Source organism: Chiloscyllium plagiosum, chromosome 27 (genome assembly GCF_004010195.1).
Source record: "Chiloscyllium plagiosum isolate BGI_BamShark_2017 chromosome 27, ASM401019v2, whole genome shotgun sequence".
NCBI classification, from domain to species: Eukaryota; Metazoa; Chordata; class Chondrichthyes; order Orectolobiformes; family Hemiscylliidae; genus Chiloscyllium; species Chiloscyllium plagiosum.
The window spans coordinates 28,572,203-28,598,020 of record NC_057736.1 but is presented as its reverse complement, the minus strand read 5'-3'; the positions used below and the strand labels follow the sequence as shown (position 1 = coordinate 28,598,020).

General features: G+C 38.1%; 1 protein-coding gene across 1 annotated transcript in view; it reads right to left on the bottom strand.

The window, feature by feature from the left end:
- Positions 1–215: 215 nt before the first annotated feature.
- akirin1 (akirin 1) overlaps positions 216–25,818 on the bottom strand; it is a 36,126-nt gene continuing 10,523 nt past the window's right edge. Inside the window, exons 2-5 of the mRNA XM_043717812.1 lie at positions 14,581–14,724; positions 10,527–10,658; positions 5,764–5,835; positions 216–3,742 (exon numbers count right to left, since the gene is read on the bottom strand). Coding sequence (XP_043573747.1) covers positions 3,732–3,742; positions 5,764–5,835; positions 10,527–10,658; positions 14,581–14,724 — 359 coding nt within the window. The 3' untranslated portion in view covers positions 216–3,731. The remainder of the gene's footprint in view (positions 3,743–5,763; positions 5,836–10,526; positions 10,659–14,580; positions 14,725–25,818) is intronic.

The following is a 25,818-nucleotide window of genomic DNA, read 5'->3' as shown; positions in this document are numbered from 1 at the left end:
AGTTTTTTGTAAGGGCCAATAACTTTTGCAAGCTTATCTTGGTTCACTGCAACAAATCTTAGACTGCTTGCAATGTCTCAGCATTTCATCCAAATTTACTTTTGATCAGTTTTGGAAGTCAGGCAGGAAAAAAAAACTTTAAAAAGTAAAATGTTGCACAGTATGAAAGACTAACTTACTGAACTCTTCTAAAATGTACAAAATTAGGAATCAAGTTGATATTTGTATTTATTTAATGAGTTCAATAAAACAAAATGGCATTTAATGAAGTAAAACAAAGGAGATGCAGTATCCACAAACAATACATCTAATACACAGAACACTTCAGCAATTAGCAAATATTACCTCAATGGGCAAGAACATTTGCTTTGCAGAGAGTCAATAGCCTTGTCACTAACTGTCCTGTAATTGTTAGAGAAGCACATGAATATAAAAGGATGATTTCAGAATCTCTCATGAGTGCGTGCAATTAGAACAAGTTGTGTCCTCTGCTCATTTAAAACCTAAATTTCAGGGATTTTCAATTTATGTTGCAATAGACATCATGGCCAAACTAACCTGTTCTAAGCACAGACTAATTTTAAACCTTCTAAAAAATTGAGATTCACACAGGTTTTAATTTTGACCTCTATTCTGTCATTTATATTCAGCAAATTTTCTGGATATTCTAATGTAACAGGAATGAGCTAGTACTATATACTGCCAAAAACCAGCTAGATATTTAATAACTCAACTTCAATTTATAATACTCAGGGAAGATAAGGCAAACAAAAGAATCAGACAGGGAAGACTTTTAAAACAGGATTGACAAGATTGTAGGAAAGCTTTCCTCCCAAAATACACATACACACACGCACAGAGAGAGAAACAAACATGCTTTACTATCACTCAAGATTTGTTCAAACTTAGCCAACTTATGCTTTTCCTCTGCTTTTCTCCTGCCTTCTCCACCCACACCAAGATTAGCTGATATACCACTTTTGGAAAACAGATCACGTTTTGAGTGATCTTTGCTTACAACAAATGTTAGTTAGTACATCACACTCCATTCAATAAATTAATATCTTCCATTTTTGCCTTTTCTATAGTAAAAATTTGAAATCAGTGTCCTTTAGTGCAGTGCGAAGAAATGGGAGATTCCAGAGAAAAGATTTCTCTCGTCTTTGACCAAGTAGTTCAGGCAGAGGACTTTCTTTTACTTTCCATGAAAAGTTGACAAAATATATATAATGTAGAGTTACTGTTGAATGGAAGGCACTGGTAGTGGGAGTTTATTTAAAGCTAGGACTTGAAATCAACCTGATTAAACACTAATGAGTCATGAAAACGAAAGCCACTTTACTCCAATTAAAAAAAGGTGACTTCAGAATCAGTTCTATTTAACGTGATGGGATATTTAAAAAAAAAAGTACTCGAGCTTTAGATGAGAGTTGGAAACATCAAAATGTTGGCAAGTTTTGAAAGGACAAGCATCTCAAACAATTCAGCCTGTCAATGTACAAAATCATTTGAAAATGCACTTTCCTCAATCATCACCCCATCTAAGATGAAACTGAACAGCTCAATTGTGGTCACTAAATTAATTGTCCAGGCCTTGAGCCATTTATTTCTAATGAGCAGAGCCAAAGTTCAATTAGTTACCTTTAGCTGAACCAAGTTATAATCGTTCTATGTACAGATGTAATTATTAAATTTCCAATTTTTAATTAAAGTCTGCAATTCTGTCCAAATTAAATTTATATTGTGAAGTGTAACCAACTAGTGCAACTGTATGCTTTTAAAACTACCTACAACTGGAGGAAAGAACTGACAAAACATTGTCTCTAGACTACAAACTCACTTCCAAGAATTTAACTATACTGATTCCTTGAATAACGATTATCACGTTAGGTGTAGGATCTTAACTAGGAGAGTGCATAACTGTTATAGCAACCTCCATATTCTACGTAGTAGCCAAGTTTTATAAAAGCATCAGTGTGCATCCTTAGTTCTGACAATGCTATAATCTCAAAACATCATTTATGTTAATAAGGCCACTCTAGATTTATTAAATACAAGTCATCTGAAATCATAACTAGGAAACAAAACTCAGGCAAACAAGCAAATGCAAGACTAATATAGGTTACAAAATCAATTTTCAAAGAGAATAAATAGGGAATGTGGAATCCTCAAATGTTCAAATCAAAAGCTGGGTATAAACAGATGCCCAGTTCAGATATTTTTCAAAATTTTCTTTAAAACTAAGCTTGTTAACACCACACAGGGTAAGAAACATACAAAGACAACAGTGAAGTTGCACTTTTTGGTTAGGATGCTTTAAAAACAAACATTCATTGCAATTTGTTCTAACAGCGTAGGTTTAAAAAAAATGCCACTGCTTGTCCTTACAGATTTGCAACTTGTTAAATGAGAGGGAAGATCTATAAAGTTGATGTTGTAGCCAGCAGACAGAATATCAAAAGCATCTAGATTTAAGTTCATTTGATTGAATATGCAAATTAAGAGTCCAGCACAAGCCAATTTATTTCCCAAATAGACCAGTTTCTGAATCTCAGCCCATGATCTAATCCATTTTGTGATCATATGTGCACTTCAAAACAGAATTGTACAAATGTTATATTCGCTGAGCTAAAGGCCAATGCTCTCAATTAGTGAGATTTAGAATCATTTTAAAATTAAAAATTCAATTTATGCAACTCTTTAAAGAGCCAGCTCAAGTAATCTTAGTCCTATTTAATTGCCAAAATGATGAAACAAGATTGAAAGCCAATCTAAACTCTTGGTACAACAGGTAAAAATACTATTGTTCAAACAGACAAATTCTACAAAACTGAGTTTAAACCAAGAACAGGACTATTTAAGAAAAGATGGTTTCACCCATTTTAAACCTTTGTACCATTCATAAATGATTACTGGCTTTTCTACTTTCAGAAGAAAATTTGAAATAAACAGATCCCTGACATATCATGCATTCCTAATATGAGACCATAAAAGGTTTTAGCATTGTTCTCGTGACTTTCACAAGTATACGTTTCATGTGTCTGGACAGTGAGCCATGGATGTTTATATTTCTGCCTCAGTCAATTTTTGCTTCAGACCAGGTTGTGTGCGCGATTTGGAGGTTTCCAGTTGAAACTTTGAATTCAAAGACTAGATTGGATATACACATCCCACTTACTGTGTAGTAACAGTGTTACAGGTATCTGTTGCTGACAGGTAACAATGCTCCACTGAATTAAAAATTCTACAAAAAAAATGGAGATTTCTGCAATATTACTGTAGTGCACTGCATTTTTCAGATCAATACAGAGAAACTGAAATTTATACTTTAATGATGTTCAAAATTCAGATTAATCACTTGTGACAGAACTTTAATCCTTTCAAAAGGTTTGCACGGTAACAATCCCATATTCAGTGCCACTTCTTAAAAGCAGATTAACTGTTGCTTGGTATTCAGCTTCTTGAACTGGAAATAAATGGCAGGTTATTCTCACAGTAGCAGAGTTAGCAGTGGAAAGTAGACAAATCTCTGTACTGATAGCACAATGCCTGGTAAAGTCAGATTTTTTTTGTCTTTTTGTTTCATTTTACAAGAGGTAGGGTGGGCCAGCAGTGAAAAGTTAAAATCCCTCAAGTAGAAGGTGGGTAAAACATGGCACCAAAATTAGTTCTCATTAAGTACAGCAGCTGACTTGAGGTGAAAGCCAACACCCGTTCAATCACAAAATGCTTCAGGACACATCTGTAGGGAAAAAAGAAGTATTGTAAGACAGTATATTAGAAATGAAAAGAACAAGAACACTGCAATTAAAACTAGCCAGTCATCCAGTTAAATTCTTGCAATTCACTATTTACACATTAATAAAAGACTAACAGTTAGGGAAGTGCACTATCTAAAGTTTGCAAAGATAAACTTCATTAGACAAGATTACAACAGTTTATACAGTTGCACACAAACAGGATCATTACAGAAATCAAGCAGTTTTTAAAAAAATATAGTTTAGAGCTTTCAATCTTTACTACGTTAATAATGATTAAAACCAAAATTGTGCCAAATCTATTCATAAATGTATATTGTTTCACTGAAATGTGGAAATTCTGCTGCGTCCACTTCTATTGATAGTAATCTACAATGGGCTAGCTGCCCTCTAGTGTCTCAGAATAGTTATTCACATTGTAGCTGTGGATAGAATGCTACCAGGTTTTCCAAAACAAAAATGGGCCTAGTCAACTCACTGCACCTTCAAAGTACTTTATTCAACAAGAGTCACGGCATATTGGGCAAACAAAATTCAATTTTAAGGATCAAGCCAATGACAATAACCAGGTTGTCAAGCACAGGAAATATCCGTTTATTATTCAGTCTCAGTTTTCCTAAATTGACACAACTCAATTCATTTCACATAAGCTTGTGGGAGCTACCATTTGCTTTTTACATCCACTTCATTTAAAAAGTAACACTAAAGTACTGGATATCAATCATTCACTTAATGTTCTCAAGGTAATCTATTTTCTCTAAACTGCTTACCTGCAGATTTCTGTTCAAATGCTTTTTTGGATAACACTGCCTGTGTGAATGAACATCTCTATCAAGAAACAAAACTGACTAGCTCTCTATAATGTTCAATGAATGACACTTATCTAAACTCAAAAGGGCCACTATTCATCGCAACCCTAATTACAGCTGCTTTTAAAATGCTGTGACAATAGGAGCAGAACAGAGGCTGAACATTTTGTAGTAAAGTGTCTCCAACATTTCAAGGCAAAGTTAACAGCTTGATGAAATATTCCCCATTTGCCTGGTTATGCACAGCTGCAAAACAACCACATCATGCAGGAGAAATTAGTCTGATTGACCAGGGCTTGATTCATCTAAACATTCATTATCAGCAGGTTGTAGCAACAATATACACCATGCAACAGCATGCCAAACCTTCCTCGACTGCTCCCATCATATCACTTATCAACTCAGGTGTAACAGGGATGGATGATAATGAAAGCAGTGACAATGTGACACCCACTTGTTCAGCAAATATTTAAAAAATTCACAAGTTTTCCAATCAACGACTAAGCTGAACAGATTTAAGATTTCAGTTCTAGCTCAATTTAAACCACAACATTAGAGTGAAACACAATGCCCAACCTGAAACACACTAGGATTTTCATAAATTGTACATATTTGATCGAATCAGAAACTTGCTGGTGCATAAATCACTGGCAATATAAAGAAAAGTGTCAATGCTGTACAAGGTTTTTCTAAGAGCTGGTAAACAGTTTATATTTCTAGAATGAATATTAAAAAAAAGTACAGTTTATATTTCTAGAATGAATATTAAAAAAAAGTGTTAGATTGCTTTAGTCTCTCAAACAATGTGGGCGGCACGGTGGCACAGTGGTTAGCACTGCTGCCTCGCAGCGCCAGAGACCCGGGTTCAATTCCCGACTCAGGTGACTGACTGTGTGCAGTTTGCACGTTCTCCCCGTGCCTGCGTGGGTTTCCTCCGGGGGCTCCGGTTTCCTCCCACAGTCCAAAGATGTGCAAGTCAGGTGAATTGGCCATGCTAAATAATCTAATCTAATCTAATCTAATCTAATTACCAAAAGTAAACCGGAATCTAATAGCCAGTGTTACAGAATGCAAACTCTTTATATTCATATTTTAACTGAGTGGTAAGAGGGGTTAGGTACAAGTCCAATGGCTTTCCTGGTCATTAAACTTGTAGAAAAATTAAATTGCAAAGCCTACAAGAAATCTATACTTACAACTAGCAGGTCGTTCTCCATATCGTCTCATAATCTGATCGTGTGTGAATTTCACAAAAGCATCATATTGTTCTGAAAAGTAGAATATTCTATTTAAAACAGAATGCAACAGAACTTAGTCTGAAACAGTTGAGTTCAATTTGTTTGACATAATAATTTTGTAATAATAAAATATTTTAATTAAGTTTGGAAGGATCTGTTTTGTCATTTTTAGGACAAGTGTGACACAATGGGTTCAGTATATATCATTTTTGGAATTTTGGATTTCAAATTGGTGGCACAGATAGAGGTCACTTGGTTAAAGTTCTTTTTAAAAAACAAGAAAAAAAAGTCAGCATTTCCTTCCAGAACAGAACCCCTAATCCAGCATTTCTCAGAAAGCATGTGGGTGGAAATCCCTGTGGTGTCAATGGAAAATTGTTTAAACTGGGGTGGTTTTCAAAAGGTCATTAACTTGTTTTCAGTTCAGAATAACCAAGGGATTAATTTTAGTTTAGAAAATAAAGACTGCAAGTTCAGAGGAGACCTAATTTGGCGCTCTCTTTTTACAGGAGTAGAGAGGATGGCTCAGGGAAAAATGTGGTCACCTCAGCAGAAGGGTAGTTTATGAAGCCTCCAAACTAAGAAAGAAATAGAGCTTAATTAGAAATATACAGGTTATTAAAAACAGAATATTTTAAACTTGTGTCTAATGATGTAAGGATTTACCGCCACAGTTCACAGGAAACAAATGGAGTGAATTAGTAAATTGTACTCAAAAGAGTTGATATACAGGTGCTGGTTCCAAGGATTTGATTTTCTACAAATGGATCGTGGCAGGAAACAAGTGGAGATTTTGATTTGATGGGTGTTTTAAGATCTGTGTTCTATATTTAAAATGTTGGCTTTTACTTATTTCTTGTTAATAAGTCCTGTTAAAATCCACAGCCTTGCAGGATTCTGTCCCAGTGACTAAAAAGCATGTTAATTAAGAAAACAAAAAATCCATCAATCCATCCATCTGGGGTCTGACTTGAACAGCAATACAATTAGCTGGTATCACAAAGCTTATGAAATACACTACTGGAACAATTACGTTTCATACCCACAATCTAAAGACTTGAGATCTTTTAGCACCGTATCAGTGCCATGGTTAACTGTCTCAATCCAGGCTGGATGACCAAGGAATATGCTTTCATAACATTTGCCAAAAAGGCAAAGTATCAACCTGTACATCTTTCCAATGTACCCCAACAGTAGATGTTAATAGCAAGAGATTCCTCGTCAGCCACACAAAGAAAACTGGAGTCTCTGCCATCACTATTCATTGCTTCAGGATTAAAGTAGTATATCTAGTCACATCAGCCAGACTCTTGGGCTCGGGACTGGGTTCCAGCCGGGATCGATTCCAGACATCTTTTTGCCCTACCCCTAGTGGGGCAACTTCCAGAATCAATCGGGATAAGATTAGTCAGCATGTAGTAAAGTATGGGTTAATTCAGAAGAGCCAATATGGACTTGAGAGTAAAAAATGTCTAACTAAGTACTTGGAATTTTTTTTGAAGCAGTAATAGAGAGGGTTGATAAGAGCAATGTTTTTTATGTGCCCTACATAGACTTGCAAAAGAAATTCTACACAAGAGCCACACCACAGAACTAAGAGAAAAACTATAGCTCAAAAGGGACAGTACTAAAGGTATTATAAAATGGGGAGGTGATGGCCTAGTGGTATTATCGCTTGGCTGTTAACCCAGAGACCCAGATAATGTTCAGGGGACCCAGGTTTGAATCCCGCCACGGCTGACTGTGTAATTTGAACTCAGTAAAAAAAATTTGGAAGCAAGAATAATGATAAGTGTGAATCCATTGTCAATTGTCAAGAAACCCATCTAGTTCACTAATACCCTTCAGGGAAAGAAACTGCCATCCTTACCTGGTCTGTCCTCCATGCGACTCCAGACCCACAGCAACATGGTTGACTCTCATCTGCTCTCTGGACAATTAGGGATTGGCAAAACATGCTGGCTTGGCCAGTGATTCCCCCATCCCATTAATTAATGTTTTAAAAAGTACAGGAAGTAGCTTAAGTATAGGAATCAAAGCAATAATTAATGTGCATATTTTTCAGGTAGGACAAAAAGGATTATAGTAGAGCTCCTCAGTCGTCAGTATTGAGTCCCTCACCTTTCGTGTGTTAACAACGAAATCTAGATCTTAGTGTGCAGGTGACAATGTCAAAGGATATAAAATTTGGGAGCACAGTACAGAGGACATTAGTATAAAAAGGTCTCCAAAGGAATACTGACAGTTTGGAGTAGACAGATAGCTGATAGTTGGAGTTCAATATGGAGAAGCGTAAAAAGATTTTTTTTGTGTTAAAATGCAAGTATAAACTGAAAGAGTACTATCCATGTTGAAATATTGCAGGAACACAGACTTGGCTCCATATACTCAGGTGGACTGACAGAAGGTTTCAAAATCATGAGGGGGCCTGGACAAGATAGAATAGAAGAAACTGTTCCCATTGGTAAGAGCATCAAACAAAACAGAGGGCACAAATGTAAAGCTTTTTTTAAATAAAAGCAGCAAATGAAAGTGAAAGCAGACTTTAAAGGTGACACAATTTAACTAAAAACACAAACGTATAGGGCTACAAGGGGAAAAAAAAGCAAGTGGCATAAAAAAGCAAGTGGCATTAAGTCAAATGCTCAAAGAGCTGGAGAAGATAATGGGCTGAATTCACCAAAGATCCTTATGCAGCACCTTCCGAAACCAACAACCACTTTCATCTTTTAAAAAAAAACAAGGGTAGCAGCTGCATTTGAATACCACCACATGCAAAAAGTGTGACCTTCTACATCATAACAATTCTGGGATTCTTGATGTTGCAGTTCAGATCTGCCTTCAAGCAAAGTAGTAAAGCTAAATTTAGAGATGAATTCTTCACCACATTGCTTTGACATTTATAATATCCATGTATGTCTGGGTAAAATTATTCACAGAATCATTATAAAGTCTTCAATGTACCAGTGGTCAGTTCACACTTTGCACTTCTTAAAAGAAAAGACACAAGACCTGTTCAAGTGTTGTTGGGAGGATCAGAATTTGCTTGTGCACAAATAATGCTGCAGTACTTCAACCCAATTGTCTAGTATTTCTTAACTCTCCAACTCTCAAAGTTAACAAGTGGGACAGGCAACTGCAAAAATTGCTCTCCAAGTTAAAGAGCAAGTGTAGCTTTACAGTTACTCCTACCTTGTTGCATATTGTATATTTATCATCGTAAGACAATTTCTTCCTTTCAGGCTGCAAGAATCTTGAAACCCACTCTTGACTACCCACAAGACAATATGACAGGTGCCCAGATTGACCATTGCTAACACAAACAGGAAGCAGCAAAAACATAAAATAAAGAAAGACAGAAGGATAAAGGGTAAAGTGAAGTTGGTAGTTTTGTTGTGCCCAGAACCAAAACAGGATGCAGCAATTACTTAAAAAGATAACTTAGGTCAACTTGTAAACAATACCATGTAGATTTGCAAGACTAAGATTTTGTCCAAACTTTAAATATTTCCAAACTTATTGAAAAGAATCACATTGAATATATGGTATTCCAATCATTTTATGCAAAGATCAGAAGAGATTTTCAAGTGTTCAAAGTATTTTCAAAAATCTAAGTGTCAGTGGGAGAAAATAAACAATAGCAGAGACTGTCTCTATCCAGCTGCAATTCACATATTACAACCTTGTTTTTCTAAAGACCACTTTAGCACAGACATCTATATAATATCTAAACCATGTGTACATAGACTGAAGCAAGTCCTCAATAGCTTTTGGCTGCATTCCTGAACAAAGTTCCACCAAATCTTTCATCAGAAAATCACAAACGCTTTATCCTCAATGCTGACATTACATGGGTAAATTTGTACATTGTTTAATTGACCAAATTTAAAAATGCAGGAACGTCACTTCTTACAGCACCTCCTGTGGACTACTAATTGATCTTCACTGCCCGGTCAACTTATGACTTTCCACACACACCCCTCCCAGATATGCCAAAAGGTGGAGCCACAGTCTACACCAGGAAGTGGTTCATCATCAAGATCTAGAACAGTTTGAGTCATTGCTCATTCCTGACCACATCACCACTAACCACTTCCAGGATTCACTCAACATTGTGGACTTGCTCCTCTTAGTTAGCTGTGGAGCCCTGGCCTTTCTCCTCCTCCTGGTCAGTAGGGCCAGTCATGGCTCCGTTCAGTAGATTTTCGAACTCCACTCTGTCGGAGCAGACACTGGAAGGAGGGAGTAGACACCAAAAAGCAGCACAGTCTCAAAGAGATGCCATCAGATAGTCACCATGAATGGCTTGGATCAATCATGGCTCAAATAGACAGACAGTCTGAAGTCTAATGACAAAGGCTCTCTGATACAGGCCTCAGGATCCACTGAGTTCAGACATTTGGAGATACTACATGTCAGAAAGGGAGACCCCCGAAAATACAGTACTGGTAAAACTATACCAGAATGGTGCCAATCGGATCAGGGAAATGATATTAAAATTAACCTTCAAAACACAGATTACAGGTCCAATTAGCTTTCTGATTTAAACACAAAAACAGGGCCATATTACAGGAGGACTTACTGTACTGTTAAAGATGGTTGCTAGAATTCACAACTTGAAATTTTATTCACCATTATAATACTGTCTATTACTCTCACACAATGCTGCTCAATGTTTCCCAATTCTCCACTGAACTGAACAACTTTTCAAGTTATCTTACCTGCAAGTTTTGTGTTCAGAACTTGTTCATATTCCTCCCGGATCTTGCTTTCATGATCTTTAAGCAGGCGCTCACAGATTATTCCAACCTGTCGTAACGTGAACAAAGGTTGGTCTTTCTTAGATAACGTCCCTACATCAAAACAAAAAGAATTTCAGTTATAGGGACAAATGCAGTTCCGATTGAAGAAACTTTATTTTCTATCACTGGCCTACGGATCTGATGCGATTACTGCAGACCTTTAATGTTGAATGGCTTCTTAAAGCAGATCTTAGATTCAACAGCCAAACTACAGCTGCCAGAAATGATCAGAATTTCCAATAACTGCATAATCCTTCACCTTTGAGCAATTGTGATAAAATCACCTAAAATAAACAAATTTCTAGATAATTACATAGCCTTTTTATGTGACTATACCATCTACTTGAAAGACATTGTTAACTTATAATGATAGAGAAACAAAGTAAGAGGAGAATAAAGATAAGGGAAAGATTAAAAGGATAAGAGGAGGGACCTATGGAATTGGAATTTCTTCCTTTTCATTTCAAATCTTTTTTTGGTTAGTGGTTTCATGATCTTTACTCCTGTTAAGCAAATCAGTTTTGTGCTCGAAAAAATTGAATTACCCAATATTTCAAAGTTGGCAAAATTAATCCTACATTACAGGAGCAATAGAAATGATACAAAAGTCAAAAGTTACCAATGGAACTTGCAATCTCTCCCAAAGCTGCAGTTTACAGCCCATTCTCATGCCACCCTCTGCACAGTGGACCAAAATTTTGAGGTCCCTTCCTCTCATTAGCAGAGCCCATGGCATTCAAATAATTTCTCATTTGTAAGCATTTACAGAGAACTTGCACTCAAAGGAGTTTGGTATGATACGTACCAACTGTCAACTCAAGGTAGATCTTTTGCTTTGTGATCCCAGACTTCAACCTGACACAATTACTCCTAACATCAATCATTCACACTAATTTTAGGAACATTGTTTCAGTAAAAGGGAAATTTCACTTACTATCATAGAAATGTGACTCTCCTCCTTAAGATATCCATGTATTTTTGTGGACACAGGACAAAATGCACAGTCAACTACCAATATGAAGCCAGTTCAAATACAGTGGTTTTTGATAATGCTCAAGTTAAAACAAGTGGCCATTGCTGAAGGCTTCACCAATGACCGCACAACAAAAAAAAAATGACAAACCAATTGTACTTTGTAATATCTGCCTTGAGAGCGCGAGAGTTCTCTTTCCTGTTTCTAAAAGTAGCGTCCTGTGCCATCAGTTTTCTCTTTTACTACAAATTAATTTATCTCTATAGGGAAGCTGTTGCATTTGACAGTCAGCACCACCTTTGGAGATCCAGAGGAGCTAATAGCTTTTTCAAGCTAAGACAAGGCATGGCTTCAATTCTTTTTAATGGAAATTCTCATATAAACTTTCTCACTAACCCGGATTTCATAGACACTTGGAAGTAGATAAGTATGGTTTTAAAAAATTCAAGAGCTTTCACCGGAATTTAAAAAAATCAAATATTAAAGCATTATACTGTACATTAGCGACTTGGTATGTTTTCAATATCGGTTGTAACATTAAATATGCCATATAGACCACACAGAAGTTCTTGCCTTTTGAATCAAATGTAAATTTCTTGATGTTTCTACTTAGCTGTAAATGTTTCTTATGTCTTCCAGAAAAAAGAAAGTTTTGATTTTGTTACTACCGCTCCTACAAAAAGGTCGCGTGAGTCAAATGTTTCATCTCACTTGCTTAACAAATTGAAATAGCTTGTTTTACCCCCCACTGTTGCACCATGTTATTCACGTATTTATTCTACAGCCAATATCATCCAGGCTCACTGATGTTACCTAGAATGGTGATGAAACGTCTGAAAATGAACTTTCCAGCTCAGCGTGCAAACTTACATCCAATGAATATCATATTTTGGATTTAACTATTGGATAAAGGCTTATACATCAAAGTGTCATTGAGACAGACCGAGTCTTACTTTCACCAATGGTTCTTCTTGCATTGCCATTTGCAGTCAAATCTTGCCTTCGTGTTGTAGAAGCATCTTCCCTTTCCTAGTTATTTACAGAATTGAGAATTTCATGGTATGGAAAAAAAGCCCTTCAGCCCATCGTGTCCTTGCCACATCTGCCAGTCAAAATATGACTGACTGCATTGATGACATGGCTGACTCGTCAAACGATTAAATCAAAAAGACTGCAGAGTTTCTCTAGACTCAAGTTTTGAAATGTTTTTTACATTTGAAAATGTAAGGCATTGTAAGAGATGATCAAATTGGAAAAAAAGGAGACTAATTTCCTACAGTGTTTTCATTTTTATGAAATGAAAGTGCATTCGCAGACAAAAATCATATTGGCTCTGCTCAGTTACCTTAAAATTAATAGCAGTGCCCTATTCTGAAGGGTCACTGGACCCGAAACATTAAACTTTGCTTTCTCTCCACAGAAGCGGCAAGACCTGCTGAGTTTCAGTAACCTTTGCTTTTGTTTGATTTTCAGCAACCAGAGTTCTTTGGGGATTTTTTTTTGCCTTGTTATTATATCTTCAATAATAGATTCCAACATCTTCCCTTTGACAGACGTTTTCTGTCTCACTTGTTTTTGAATAAAGGAACCGCATTAGTTATTTTTCAATCTAAAAGGAATCTTCCCCGAATACAGAGGAACCTCGATTATCAGAATATCAATTACCCAAAGATGATCTCATGGTCCTGATAGAAATATTACAAAGAGGTGTTTCCAACATTGATTGCATCTTTTGTTTAGTGATTAAAAATGAACTCTGCTTACTGAAATGCTGCAGAGAACAGTTCTGGACAGATGGAGTCCAGTCTCCAAATGACTGACCACCTGCCCTCTCTCCCCACACTTTCCCTGGAGTTCTATGTAGGGGTGTACCCTAAATCCTCCTTCCCCAGATAATCTCTCCAACACTGTCTTGAGGACAAAGGTAGAACTTGTCAAAAAGTGGTGTTGCTGCATGTGTGTACACTATTTTGAGAGTCACCCCCTAAAGGCAGCAGCAGTCTGCAGGGTTGGACTGGTTGTTGGGGCTCACGCAGTGTGCTGCTGCCTACTCCTGAACAAGGAGCGGTCTGTGCATTTGCGTGTCTGTGTGTCAAGAGGCTTCAGCAATGCTGCAGGTTCTGTACACAAGAGTGTGTGCGCTCAGAAATAAGCCCTGAGAGAGAGAGGGGGGAAAAAAAAAGAGGAAACTTCAGAAAACTCTAAGCCCTAGAGGAGAGGCACTAAATCAATTAACCAAACAAAATTATCTGAACAAAATAATCGAGGTTTCTCTGCAAAATGAATTTTGGGGAAATCAGTTGATATGGTAGTCCATCTCATCAGCCACTTTTTTCAAGACCTTAGGATTAAATCCATTAGAACCCAGGGACTTATCAACTCTCAGGAGCAGGAGAGGAGAAAGATGATAATGCGTTGAGGGGACACTGGCAGCATTTCATTGCCACAGACAAGGTTCTATGGAAGGAGATCAGTATTGAAAGACTACTGCATACCAAATACAAGCAGGGAAAATAACAATGCATACACATTCTACTGAACGTTCGCAACACCTTTGCCAACCCTTGTTCAACATCACTAATGTTTTGTTCGCTCTATATGCAAAGGTGCACCCTGTAATGCAGGTTTAGGCTGCTGGAATATCCTGCCTGTAAATAGGAGAAGTGCCAGAATGGTAGTGACTGATTAGCAGATGCCTAATGCTAATACCATAGAGAAGGTACAGTGCCTGATGCCTACTGTTGTAGACATCATAAAGATCATTTGGAGCAATCAGCAAGCTGAATGCACCAAGTACACACTCGTTTCCTTGTTGAATATTCCCCATACCCAGCTTGTTTGCTGAGTTAGGTTAAGATGGGAGACCAAAACTAATGAGGTAAGTTGTGGTATTAACAAAATTAATCTGTCGATTGCTATTATGGCATTCTCTAGCATGATTAAAACGAGCAAAAATATTAATGCAAATTTCTGAAATGTAGTTTGAATGTCTTTGCTTACCTGGTGAGCTTGGTGCATTTAGTAACAAAGTATTAGATGATCCTTCAACAGAACTGTTTGCCTCACTTGGATTAAAACTTCCTTCTAACTGTCTCCTCCATTGGAAGCGGCTATATTCTTGCCTGATGTTCTGAAATATCTGTTCTGCAAATTCATTTAAAAGACAAAGTATAACCAAATGAGAAAAGCCAAATAAAAAATCGAGTCAAACTTCACATACAGCAATGCTACAAATTATTCTTAAAGTTCTGCATGGAAATGAAATGTTATGCAAGTTCACTGAAACCTGTAAGTTAGAAACACAAGAAACTTGCATCAAATGGCTCTTTTCAAAATGGTCATTATAGTCTGGAAACCAAATAAGAAAATTAGTTGTATCTCTTGCAGCAATCTTTCTTTCAGCATCCTCATTTAAAAGGCCCAATATTTAAGCACTGCCAGTGGAAATGAAATTTCAGATTTTAATTTGGTGGTTAGATGTCGGAGTCCATTGTACTACCAAGATCTTCAACATGGAGAGCATTGGGAGCATCATGACCCTATAAATCTGCTGTGTTGGCCATTTGCACATAAGGGGCTGCTGTTGGGCCTGGGAGAACCCTGTGACAACGGGATGATTAATACCTACTGATCCCAGCCCTGACTTCATCCTTCCATTTGCTATGGTTGTTAATGTTGTCAGTTTCTGAAGCACTGGTAGATTAAGAGGTTTGTAATTGCCAAACTTTGAAATACTCCTGCATAGCTGATCACATGACCTCACCCCATGACTCATCTTCTCTCTCTCCCTACACCCCCACTCCAAAATCATCCTATCCACAATACTGGCAGGATTGACAAAACAGTTAAAAGGTAGAGATTGCTATGCTGATTCCTCAATGAGAATGGAGTGTTGTTATAGATAGCCCCTGACACTGAAATCACAGCATGGGTACCTAATTTTATTAAACTTCCTGGATTCCCCTCTCATTTGCCAAATGTGACAGAATCAGTAGGACCTTCTTGGGTGAAAAACTCCTCCACGTAAACTTATACCACCTGTCTTAAAGAACATATTCTCATGATCTTCTGACTATAACCTCTTAATTTTGTACACCTCAAATTAGAGCCCTCCTCAGCTCCATGGAAAACATATCTAGCCAGTCTCCATAACCAAGTCTCTACATTTCATCTCAGGCAACATGTAGGTGAACCTCCTTTGGGGCCATGACGTACTAGCGGTATTATCACTAGACTATTAATACAGACACCCTGGAAATGTCAAAAGACTCAAGAATCCCCTCTGAAGAAGTCCCAAGATATCGGCAGAGTGGGGCTCCCATGACAGAGTTTATCCACTCCAGCTTTTTCTTTTCAATGTCTTCTTTGCTTACTGTCCTGAGCTTGGTGGCAAGCATCAGTAGCAAGTGCCCAGCGTGTGGACCTCAGTCAGGGCTACTGTAGATCACAAGTGAGCGCCTGGTAACTTTTCCAAACCAAGCACAAGACCTGGAATTGGTAGCTGCTACATGTCCATGTGGTAAGCCCAGCAGCAAAAGATGGCACCTGAGGATTGATGACTTTGTTGTTAGTTCAGTCTGGCACTGGGGGTGAAGCAGTGGCAGAAGGACATCACAGCAGCAAATGTGGTGGGCCAAGTGTTGAGAGATGCAACTCTGACATTGGTTGCTCTCGTTGGCAGTGAAAGAATAAAATCGGCCTCGTGGCAAATATGGTACCTGAGGGTTGGTCACTTTGATGTTAGTTGGGTCTGGTGCAGATGGTGGTGAAGTGGTGGCAGGGAATGGTGGCACAGGAATTAATGGTGATGAGCTGGCTCAGTACAGATGGACTCTAAGCTTTCTCTATTTTTCTTATTCTGAAATTATTCAAAATGGTGCAGTTTTGTGGCAACAAATGAAAGCTTTCCACTGAATTTTATTGTATTCTTACTGTAAAGCACACAAAATTAAAATCAAGTAAAACCTACACTAGCATACATATTGGCTCAATATCCACATCACTAAAAACTGATTTTTGTCACATGGTCACTCAGAAGTAGTGAATAGTGAATTCGCAATGAGTCAAATTTCAGGGGGATCTGCCCACAAGTTTGTGTAAGTGATGCTTCGAGATAGTCCCATGTAATCCAATTTGCCTACAACATGCTCTATCAAAAAGTCAAAATAGAAATATTACTTTTGCAATGTTAGTCTACAAATGGCCTGTCATTAAAAGATGTTGAAAAATTCAGCATATTGGACAAAAAAAAATTGCTGTCTCACAAGGCAAGTACAATACACGGATCTGTCATGTTGGTAAAAAAATGACTACAGATGCTGGAAACCAGATTCTGGATTAGAGTGGTGCTGGAAAAGCACAGCAGTTCAGGCAGCATCCGAGGAGCAGGAAAATCGACGTTTCTGGCAAAAGCCCTTCATCAGGAATATTCCTGATGAAGGGCTTTTGCCAGAAACGTCGATTTTTCTGCTCCTCGGATGCTGCCTGAAGATGTGTCATGTTGTCAAAATGTGTTTTCAGTGTTTGTGTTGCAGTGCGAAATCCTCAGTGACCTTGATGACTTCAGTTAGGGAAACAGGTGGGCTAGCATTCACTCATCAGACTCCTTGGATGAAGGACATACTACATCTATCATTGGCATTGTAGATTACATGGTATTGTCCACTTTTAACACCGGTTTCCACTGCTGGAAATTTCTTCACTGGCCTACCACAGGTGAACAAAGTGTCAAGTTGCCATCTCTGGCAGTTTGCAGTCAAAAGTCATTTGGACCCAGCATGGCATTTGTTAGCATTTTCCACAACATTATGTTGCTTGTAGAGTGGAGTTTATTCCTGCTTCCTTAAAAGAAAAATTGATGTCCCCAATAGCTAGAGAGATCAGCTACAGTCAGTAGTGGTTTTCACACTGACTCACTAGCTAGAGATGTTTGGCAGCAGGGAGTATCAACTTGACACTCAAGGTAGCAGCGTCAGGATAAGAAAAGCTTCCTTACAATTAACTGTTCTATCATCTTTCTCCCTTGATACACATTGTTGGAGTTTCTGAGCCAGACTTCAAAAGCAAAAACAATGCTGGAGACCATTCAAGTGGTTTTATAACCTCAAACTGTGGGTAAAGCCTAAATTAGCAAAGCAACGTAGCTTACACTTTCCGAACATGAACAGCAGTAGCTTTTCAGGCCACAGAATTTTAAGATGAAAAGCAATGGTGAAAAAGTGATGCGACACACTAAAAAAGTCAAGACATAGCTTTTCAGGATGTGGGCAGAACCATTTTGCAGCAAATCATCTGCCATTACTGCAGCGCAGTCACCATTTACTGCACAGAATTATGCTGTGCCTGGTCCTGAAGCAGTCCAGCCATGTATTACTGCAGGTGAATTCCTTGTGACTCAGCTACTTTGCAAGGGGAACGTCTCTTTCCTGCTGGATTGGACTGGAGCCAAACATTCTCTGCTTAAGTTGCGATGAATAGTATTAATTTTTTTTTAAAAATGGTCAGCATAGGCAGCTATTCTCATCCTCTTCCTTATGGAGAGGAGTGCCCATTTGTCAATCTGGTCCAAACTTTCATTTTTTTGCTTCAGAATGATTGACAAATTTGATGAAATTTCTCTTTTTGGGAGATATCCATTTTTCACTACATGTCATAGTTCCTACTTGCTGGGTCCAGTTATCTTTTAGATTAGATTAGATTAGATTCCCTACAGTGTGGAAACAGACCCTTCAGCCCAAACAGTCCACACCGACCCTCCGAACAGTAATCCCACCCAGACCCATTTCCCTCTGACTTAATGCACCTAACACTATGGGCAATTTAGCATGGCCAATTCACCTGACCTGCACATCTTTGGACTGTGGCAGGAAACCCATGCAGACACAGAAAGTATGTGCAAACTCCACACAGTCTCCCAAGGCTGGAATACAGTTTGGGACCCTAGAGCTGTGAGGCAGCAGTGCTGACCACTGAGCCACCCATGTTGTCTCCAATCAACAATTTTCTCAAAAATGGAAAGAAATGTGGATACTGGAAACCAAAAACAAAAACTGTGGGAAAAACGTCTGTGGAGACAAATCAGAGTTAACATTTCTGGTCCAGTGACTCTTCCTCAAACAATTTTCTCAAGGTTTGGTACCACATGCAAGGTTTGAGCACCCATTGATAAGAAGATCTTTAAGCATAAATAAGTCAGATTAAAAAGGGATACAAACTTAAATTCCAGAATCTGATTAGTTCTACATTTTTAATCACTAGGAAATAGTATGTTTTCCTCTAGTACTAATTGTGCCTTTGGATTAGAAAATAATAGCTTGACCAGAGCGGAGTGTTTTGGCACTCCAATTTGGTCCACCTTCATTCCTGGATTTATTGCAGGATATCAATATGGAATTACCAATCTCAAATTTGCTTGTCACAGGTATCACTCTATTGGGTTTGTTGTTCTGTTTCACAGAACACAGAGTTTCACATTATCCAAAATGAATCATTGCGACTTCATTGGAGAAGAGACTAGATGTGACAGGGCCACATGGCTGTGGAGGCTGTAATATTGGTATTCTTTTACTAGAATTAACTATCGTTTGATGTCAGTTACCAGAACAAATCAGTAACAAAAGAGACACAGAAGTTAAAACGTCTTATCATAAAACCTAGATACTAATAAGGTACTACACAAATTAGTTCTGAAGAAGGGTAATTGAAACCAAAATGTTAAGGATTTCACTCCATAGATGCTGCCAGACCTGCTGAACTTTTCCAGCAAATTCTGTTTTTATTTCGGAATTCCACATCTGCAATTCGTTTGGTTTTATTCACTACACAAATTTGGCCTGTTTCTCTAGAGTTTAAAAAAGTAAAGGGGTGATCAGATTGAAGTCTTCTAGATAACAAGAAAAAGGACAAAATACACCCTTAAAGCCATAGTATTGTCACAATAGTGACCAGTGCAATTTTCTAATCCAAAGGCACAATTGGTACTAGAGGAAAAAATACTATTTCCTAGTGATTAAAAATGTAGAACTAAACAGATTCTGGAATTTAAGTTTGTATCCCTTTTTAATCTGACTTATTTATGCTTAGAACCTCTTTGTGACCTTCCTTTTCCCTTTCAAACCTAATAATGAATCATATTATGCACAATATTTGCAAGATGCTCATTCACTAATCTGTTACTAAATTCTGGTTCCATTATTTCAATAGATTCTGTATATGGCCTTCCCCAGTCTAGTTTAACCATATGATTCTGTTAAACCATTCCAAATCTCTTGATAGTCACATTGTATGTTTATCTAACCAAACTCCCATTGGTTGGGGATTATAGAACTAGGAGCATAGTCTGAGAATTAGGACCAGACCATTCAGGAGAGATAATTCTACACTCAAAAGAGTGGGAGATGTTCGGGACTCTCTTCTACAAAATGGCAGTGGATGCTGGATCAGTTGTTAATTTTAAACAAAAGTATTATACATCTCTGGTTAACAAAAACTTAAGGCACCTGGGCCAAAGGCAGTTAAATGGAGTTAGGCCACATATTAGCACTGATCTCATTGAATAGGCAGAATGGCCTACTGCTGTTCCCTTGTTCCTAAGCAAGCTGATTATGGGGTTTACCATTCTTGGTAAGCCTATTTTGCCCTTTGTATTGGTGATTAAAAAAGAAAAATCAGATTCACAATTGTAAATCAATTTTAAGCAAATATGCAGTGTGGGAGCTAAAAATCTCGCTTTACGCAATTTTTTTCCTGCTTTAAAATCAAAATTTTAATTTCGCAAACCTATTTGGTTCGTGTGTATAAAAATTGCTTTGTTGTGGGTTTTTACTGCAAAAAGGAATGAAAAAAGTTGAGACAGTAGTCCTGAGCCGTCTGCTCCAAAGCCCATAAAGTATACAGCTTGATGGACATTGATTCTTTTTATTAAAGAGAAGTTGGAACAATAGAAGTAGCCTGAATGGGTGGAGCCAAGCTCCCACAGAACCAGGATTTCAGTTTTAGCTTTCAGAAGCAGTTGCTGCTGGGGTCTGGAAGTTGAAGTGGTTTTTCCTCGGTTACAGCTAAAAGCTGGGGGTTGTCTTCCTGCTGCTTGAATCACACGAGACAATTTATTTTTACTTTTCACTGGATTTCCCTTTGCCAAGGTGTGTTTGTGGGGCGTTACGGTATTGGAACAGTTACTGTTTTAATTGTTAAATAATCTATTATTTTGTAAAGTTTTCCAACAGAGTTGTTATTCCAATTTCTTCTTTATTTTGTTGTCTTTTCACTATAGTATATTAATAAAGTAGGTTTTGCTTCAAGACTGGTAGTGTGACCAGTTGAGTTATATCTGGAATGCAATGCCTGGCACCCTTTAAAATAGGAACAGTTAGAGTCTAGGTTATCTTAATAGGTTTTAAGGAGGTTGGGACTGGCCGATAACAAATTTGGGCTCTTTTTCAGGATCAAAATTTCTAATTCCAGGTTGTGAGAGAATTATTCGACTCAAAAGGCAGTCAGCAAGGCTTCTTGATGTTCTCCTTTCAGGTGCTGAACTCAGTTGGTTTAAACAGGGTGTGTCTTGTGTATTAAAGGTTCTTTCAGTCAAGAGTTTTCTGGGGGTGGGAGAAGTCACTTGGGAGATTTACAGAAAGTGAACAAGACAAAGCTTTTGGAATTGGCAAACAAGCTGAAGTTAGGATTGCCAGTGTCTAAGGAAAGGGGAAATAATTGTGGCAATCGCGCAGCATTTACAACGTCCAGGAATGCCATTTGAATCTTTAGACATGGCTAAAATTCAATGTGTTAGATGCAAAAGAAAAGGAAACACAGTTTCAATTAAAAGCAGAGGAAAAAGAAAAAAGGAAAAGAATGGCCCCAGGGAGAAAGAGTGCTTTTGAACATCAGGAGGTTGAAACTGAAACTCAAAATTGGCTTAAAATGGCACAAGTAGAGGTGAAAGTTAGGAGTAGTGATAAGGACAGTGGACAGCAATTTCATCACAGCAAAAGATCTGGTGGGGATCTGTTTAAATATGTCCAGGCATTGCCTAAGTTGGACAAGGTGACTGTAGAAGCCTTTTTCATTTAATTTGAGGAAGTGGCTAAACAGTGGCCGGTGACAATGTGGGTATTGTTGATCCATACAAAGTTGGTTGGGAGAGTTGTGGGGTATTTGCAGCACTAGAGGAGGTATCTAAGTAGTATAATGAAGTGAAAAATGCCACCTTAAGTGCTTATGAGCCAGTAGCAGAAGCCTACAGACATTTTAGAAATCTAAAGGAGGGAACCTAGTCAAATGTACAAACAAAGCAATTTTGATAAGTAGAGAAGGCCACTGAAAATAGACCAAATATATGACACTTTTAGAGAGACAATTATTCTGGCGTAGTTCAAAATTCACTTCCTGAGGTAGTGAGACCTTGTGGGAGTTAACACTGCAAAAGGATTAGCAACCAAAATGGCAGATGATAAGTTGGTTCACAAATCAAAGTTTGGCTTCCAACATCAATTTCAATCTGTGAGGAATAGAAATTTCCATGTGGTAAAGGAAAAGGAGATCACATTGAAGACAGTAAAAGATAGCTTACCACAAAGTTTAAAAAAAAGAAGAAAACTCTTGAGGTGGAAAGAGAAGTAAAAAAGCCCAGGCCGTTTCACTGCAATAAAACAGGCCACATGAAGTCACCATGTTAGTGATTTGGGAAAAAACACTTGGAAGATGGGATGTGGGAGAGCAGGAGAAGCCAGTGAGTTTTAAGTGGTAAAGGAAAGCACAGTGGAAGGTAAAAAGCTGCAAAAGGAAAGCACAACCTGATCGGGGGTTGATTAAGAAAAAAAAAGCCAGATTTTCAAAGTTTGAGAGAAGATTTGTAGCTCGGGTGCTCGTTGTGGTTCTGTTCGCCGAGCTGGAAATTTGTGTTGCAGACGTTTCGTCCCCTGTCTAGGTGATATCCTCAGTGCTTGGGAGCCTCCTGTGAAGCGCTTCTGTGATGTTCCCTCCGGCATTCATAGTGATTTGTATCTGCCTCTTCCAGTTGTCAGTTCCAGCTGTCCGCTGCATTGGCCAGTATATTGGGTCCAGGTCGATGTGCTTATTGATTGAATCAGACAATCTTTGGTGAGAGATGAGCAGATATGTAATTCAGAATAAGTAATGCCAGAAAGAGTGTAATATGTTAAACTTGTACTGAGATGAGCAGTGTACCATTATATAAAAGGAGGTTGGAGAATCCGGTGACAGGTGGTGAAGCGATTGGAGTGCTAAAGAAATTCAATTCCAGAAATACATTTTATCCTTGATAATGATTTAGCTGGATCACAGATGGCAGTGATGCCTATTGTGGTTGAAACTGGCAACTAAAAAAGGTGTTACAGAAAGTATACAGAGTCAGATGGACAGCATGGAAATAGACCCTTCGGTCCAACTCGTCCAGGCCGACTAGATATTCTACCTAATCCAGTCCCATTTGCCAGCACCTTGCCCTTATCCCTCTAAACCCTTCCTATTCATATACCCATTCAGATGCTTTTTAAATGCTGTAATTGTACCAGCCTCCACCACTTGCTCTGACAGCTCATTCCATACACACACCACCCTTATCTTGGAGAGTTTTCCTGACCGTGGGTCAACAGAGTCACAAAGTCACAGGTTGAATCAGGGAGGAAATATCAAGGAGTAATGGTAAGGAAGGTGAAGTTCAATTTACCAGAAATGATGTTTGCTCAAATAGTTGAGAAAAAAAAGAGTTAGTGGACAAATAATATATTTTCAGTTCAAAGTTGAAACTAGTTGAATCACAACAAAAAGAACTAAAGCAATTGCACCAAAAAGCATACATAGAAGAATCTGAGTGTATCACAGAAGGTTACTATCTTAAAAATGAAGTCTTGTTGAGGATACAGTGATCACCACATATTCAGGCAAATGAAAAATGGGCAGAAGTTCATTAAATTGTATAACCAGTCGGTTATAGAAAGGAGATGAAACAGGTAGAATCATAGAATCCACACAGTGCCTGAGGTTTTCCAATTACCTGACATGAAATGAAGTGAAATGATATGTCTGGCAAAATTCAACTACATCCCTATGCAATCCAGGCCAGTAAAATTGTTTTTGTATTTTGGCTCAAGTTTTCCTTACACCCAAATGACCACCTACTGGTAATTCATGGGCAGCATGGTGGCACAGTGGTTAGCACTGCTGCTTCATAGTGCCAGGGCCCCAGGTTTGATTCCAGATTCAGGTGCCTATGTGTGTAGAGTTTGCACATTCTCTCCCCATTTGCATGAGTTTCCTCTGGGTGTTCTGGTTTCCTCCTAAAATCCAGAAATGTGCAGGTTAGGTGGATTGGCAATGCTAACTTGCCCATAGTGTCCACGGATGCATAGGTTAGGTGAATTGGCCACAGGAAAATGGGTTACAGGTATAGGGTATGGGGAAGAGTCTGGCTGGGATGCTATTCGGTGAGTCAGCACGGAATGATGGGCCGAATGGCCTCTTTTGTGTGATGAAACAGGAAGCAGACAAGACAGCAAATATTCGTAAATTTGCTAGTGGAGATAAAGTGTTAGCGTTACTCCCAGGAGTAGGTGAACCTTTAAAGACAAGGTTTAGTGGGCCTTATCAAATTGATAGGAAATGGAGCGAGGTGAGTTTTTCCTGATAATAACATCAGATAGGAAGAAATCTCAGTGCGTAATGTGAATATGTTCAAATGTATTTTGATAGGGAAGAAAAGCAAAAGGAGTGTGTGTTACTGGTTACAAAACATAGTAAACAATTACATTCAAATGATCCCAATATGGACATTCCTCAAAATAAGTTGGACAAATTAGTAAGTTCTCAAAAATTGAGGTAAATTGAGTTACCTTCCAGAGGAAAAAATTGAAATAACCTGAAAAAGAATTATTACAAACACATGGGGAGATATATGGGAATAAGCTGGGAAGTGCTAATCTGAGTATGCATGTAGATAGGGGAAATGCTGTTCCAATTAAGCAATAGCTTTATAAACTTAACTCTCTAAAGGTTGGCACAGGTTTAAAAAAAAAATTGAACGCACGCTCAAAGACAATGTAATCAAAGCGAGTTGCAACAAATCGCGCCAAAATCGGATGGTATCCAACAATTGTGTGAACTATCACAAGGTCAATGCCGTTACAAAACCTGATTCATATCCTTTTCCACATTTGGAAGACTGTCTTGAGAAGATGGAACAAGTAACTTACACTTCTAAGGTGGAGTTAGGAGATACTGGGAGGTACTTTCATCCGAAAGAAAAAAAGAAAAATTTTTGCTTTCGTGACTACCAGTTTAAAATCATGCCATTTAGTATGAAAATTGGACCAGACATTTCAAAGACTAACCAATAAAGCCATTTCAGAATTACCCACGTGTGGTGTACACTGATGAGCTGGTGAATTTTAGTCATACGTGGAAGTAATACTTGGAGCATCTATCAGAATTACTCAATCGACTTCAGGAGGAAGGCAAATCTGGCCGAGTGAGTTCACAAAAGCCCAAGTCACGCTCCTGGGATGGAATGATGGCCCTACGTGTTGTGAAAACAAGGGATCTGGCAAGTTTCCTATGCCATCAATGAAGAGGAAAAGTACTATGATTCCTATGAGTAAGTGTTTTTTTAATCAGAAGTTCATACTGAATTATAGTAGTGTGGTTGCTGTTTTGATTGTTGAAATGCAGAAAATTTCAATGGATAGAGGAATGTCAAAGCAATTTGAAACACAAAGCTGTGTTAACCACTGCTCCAGTGTTAGCCACACCTCATTACACAAAGTCATTCAAGGTGACTATTGATGTGAATGATGTGGGTGTTGGTGTTGTACTCTTGTAAGACTATGCCAAGATAGAAAGTATGGGATATTTTTCCAGAAAACTTAATCAAATAAATATTTCACAATTAAGAAGGAGACTTGAGTTTGGTACTGGCGTTGCAACATTTCAGATTGCCTGTAAGGTGTCTAAGACAAATGTACACACTGATCATAACCCCTTAATATTTTTGGAAAAATAAGGTAAAAATAGCACACTCTTTAGATGCACTCTTATTAGTGCAGCCATTCGGTTTTGAGAATGTGCAAATGATATAAGCAGACAGGGAAAGAGATAAGCTCTGAGTTTTGTGAAACAAGATGTTCAGCTGAGCATAATTCAGATCAGATAAGAACTTGCAATTAACAATGGGGTGCTGGAGGCAAAGGTGATGGGTTAACAAGGTGCAAAAGCAGTCATTATTGG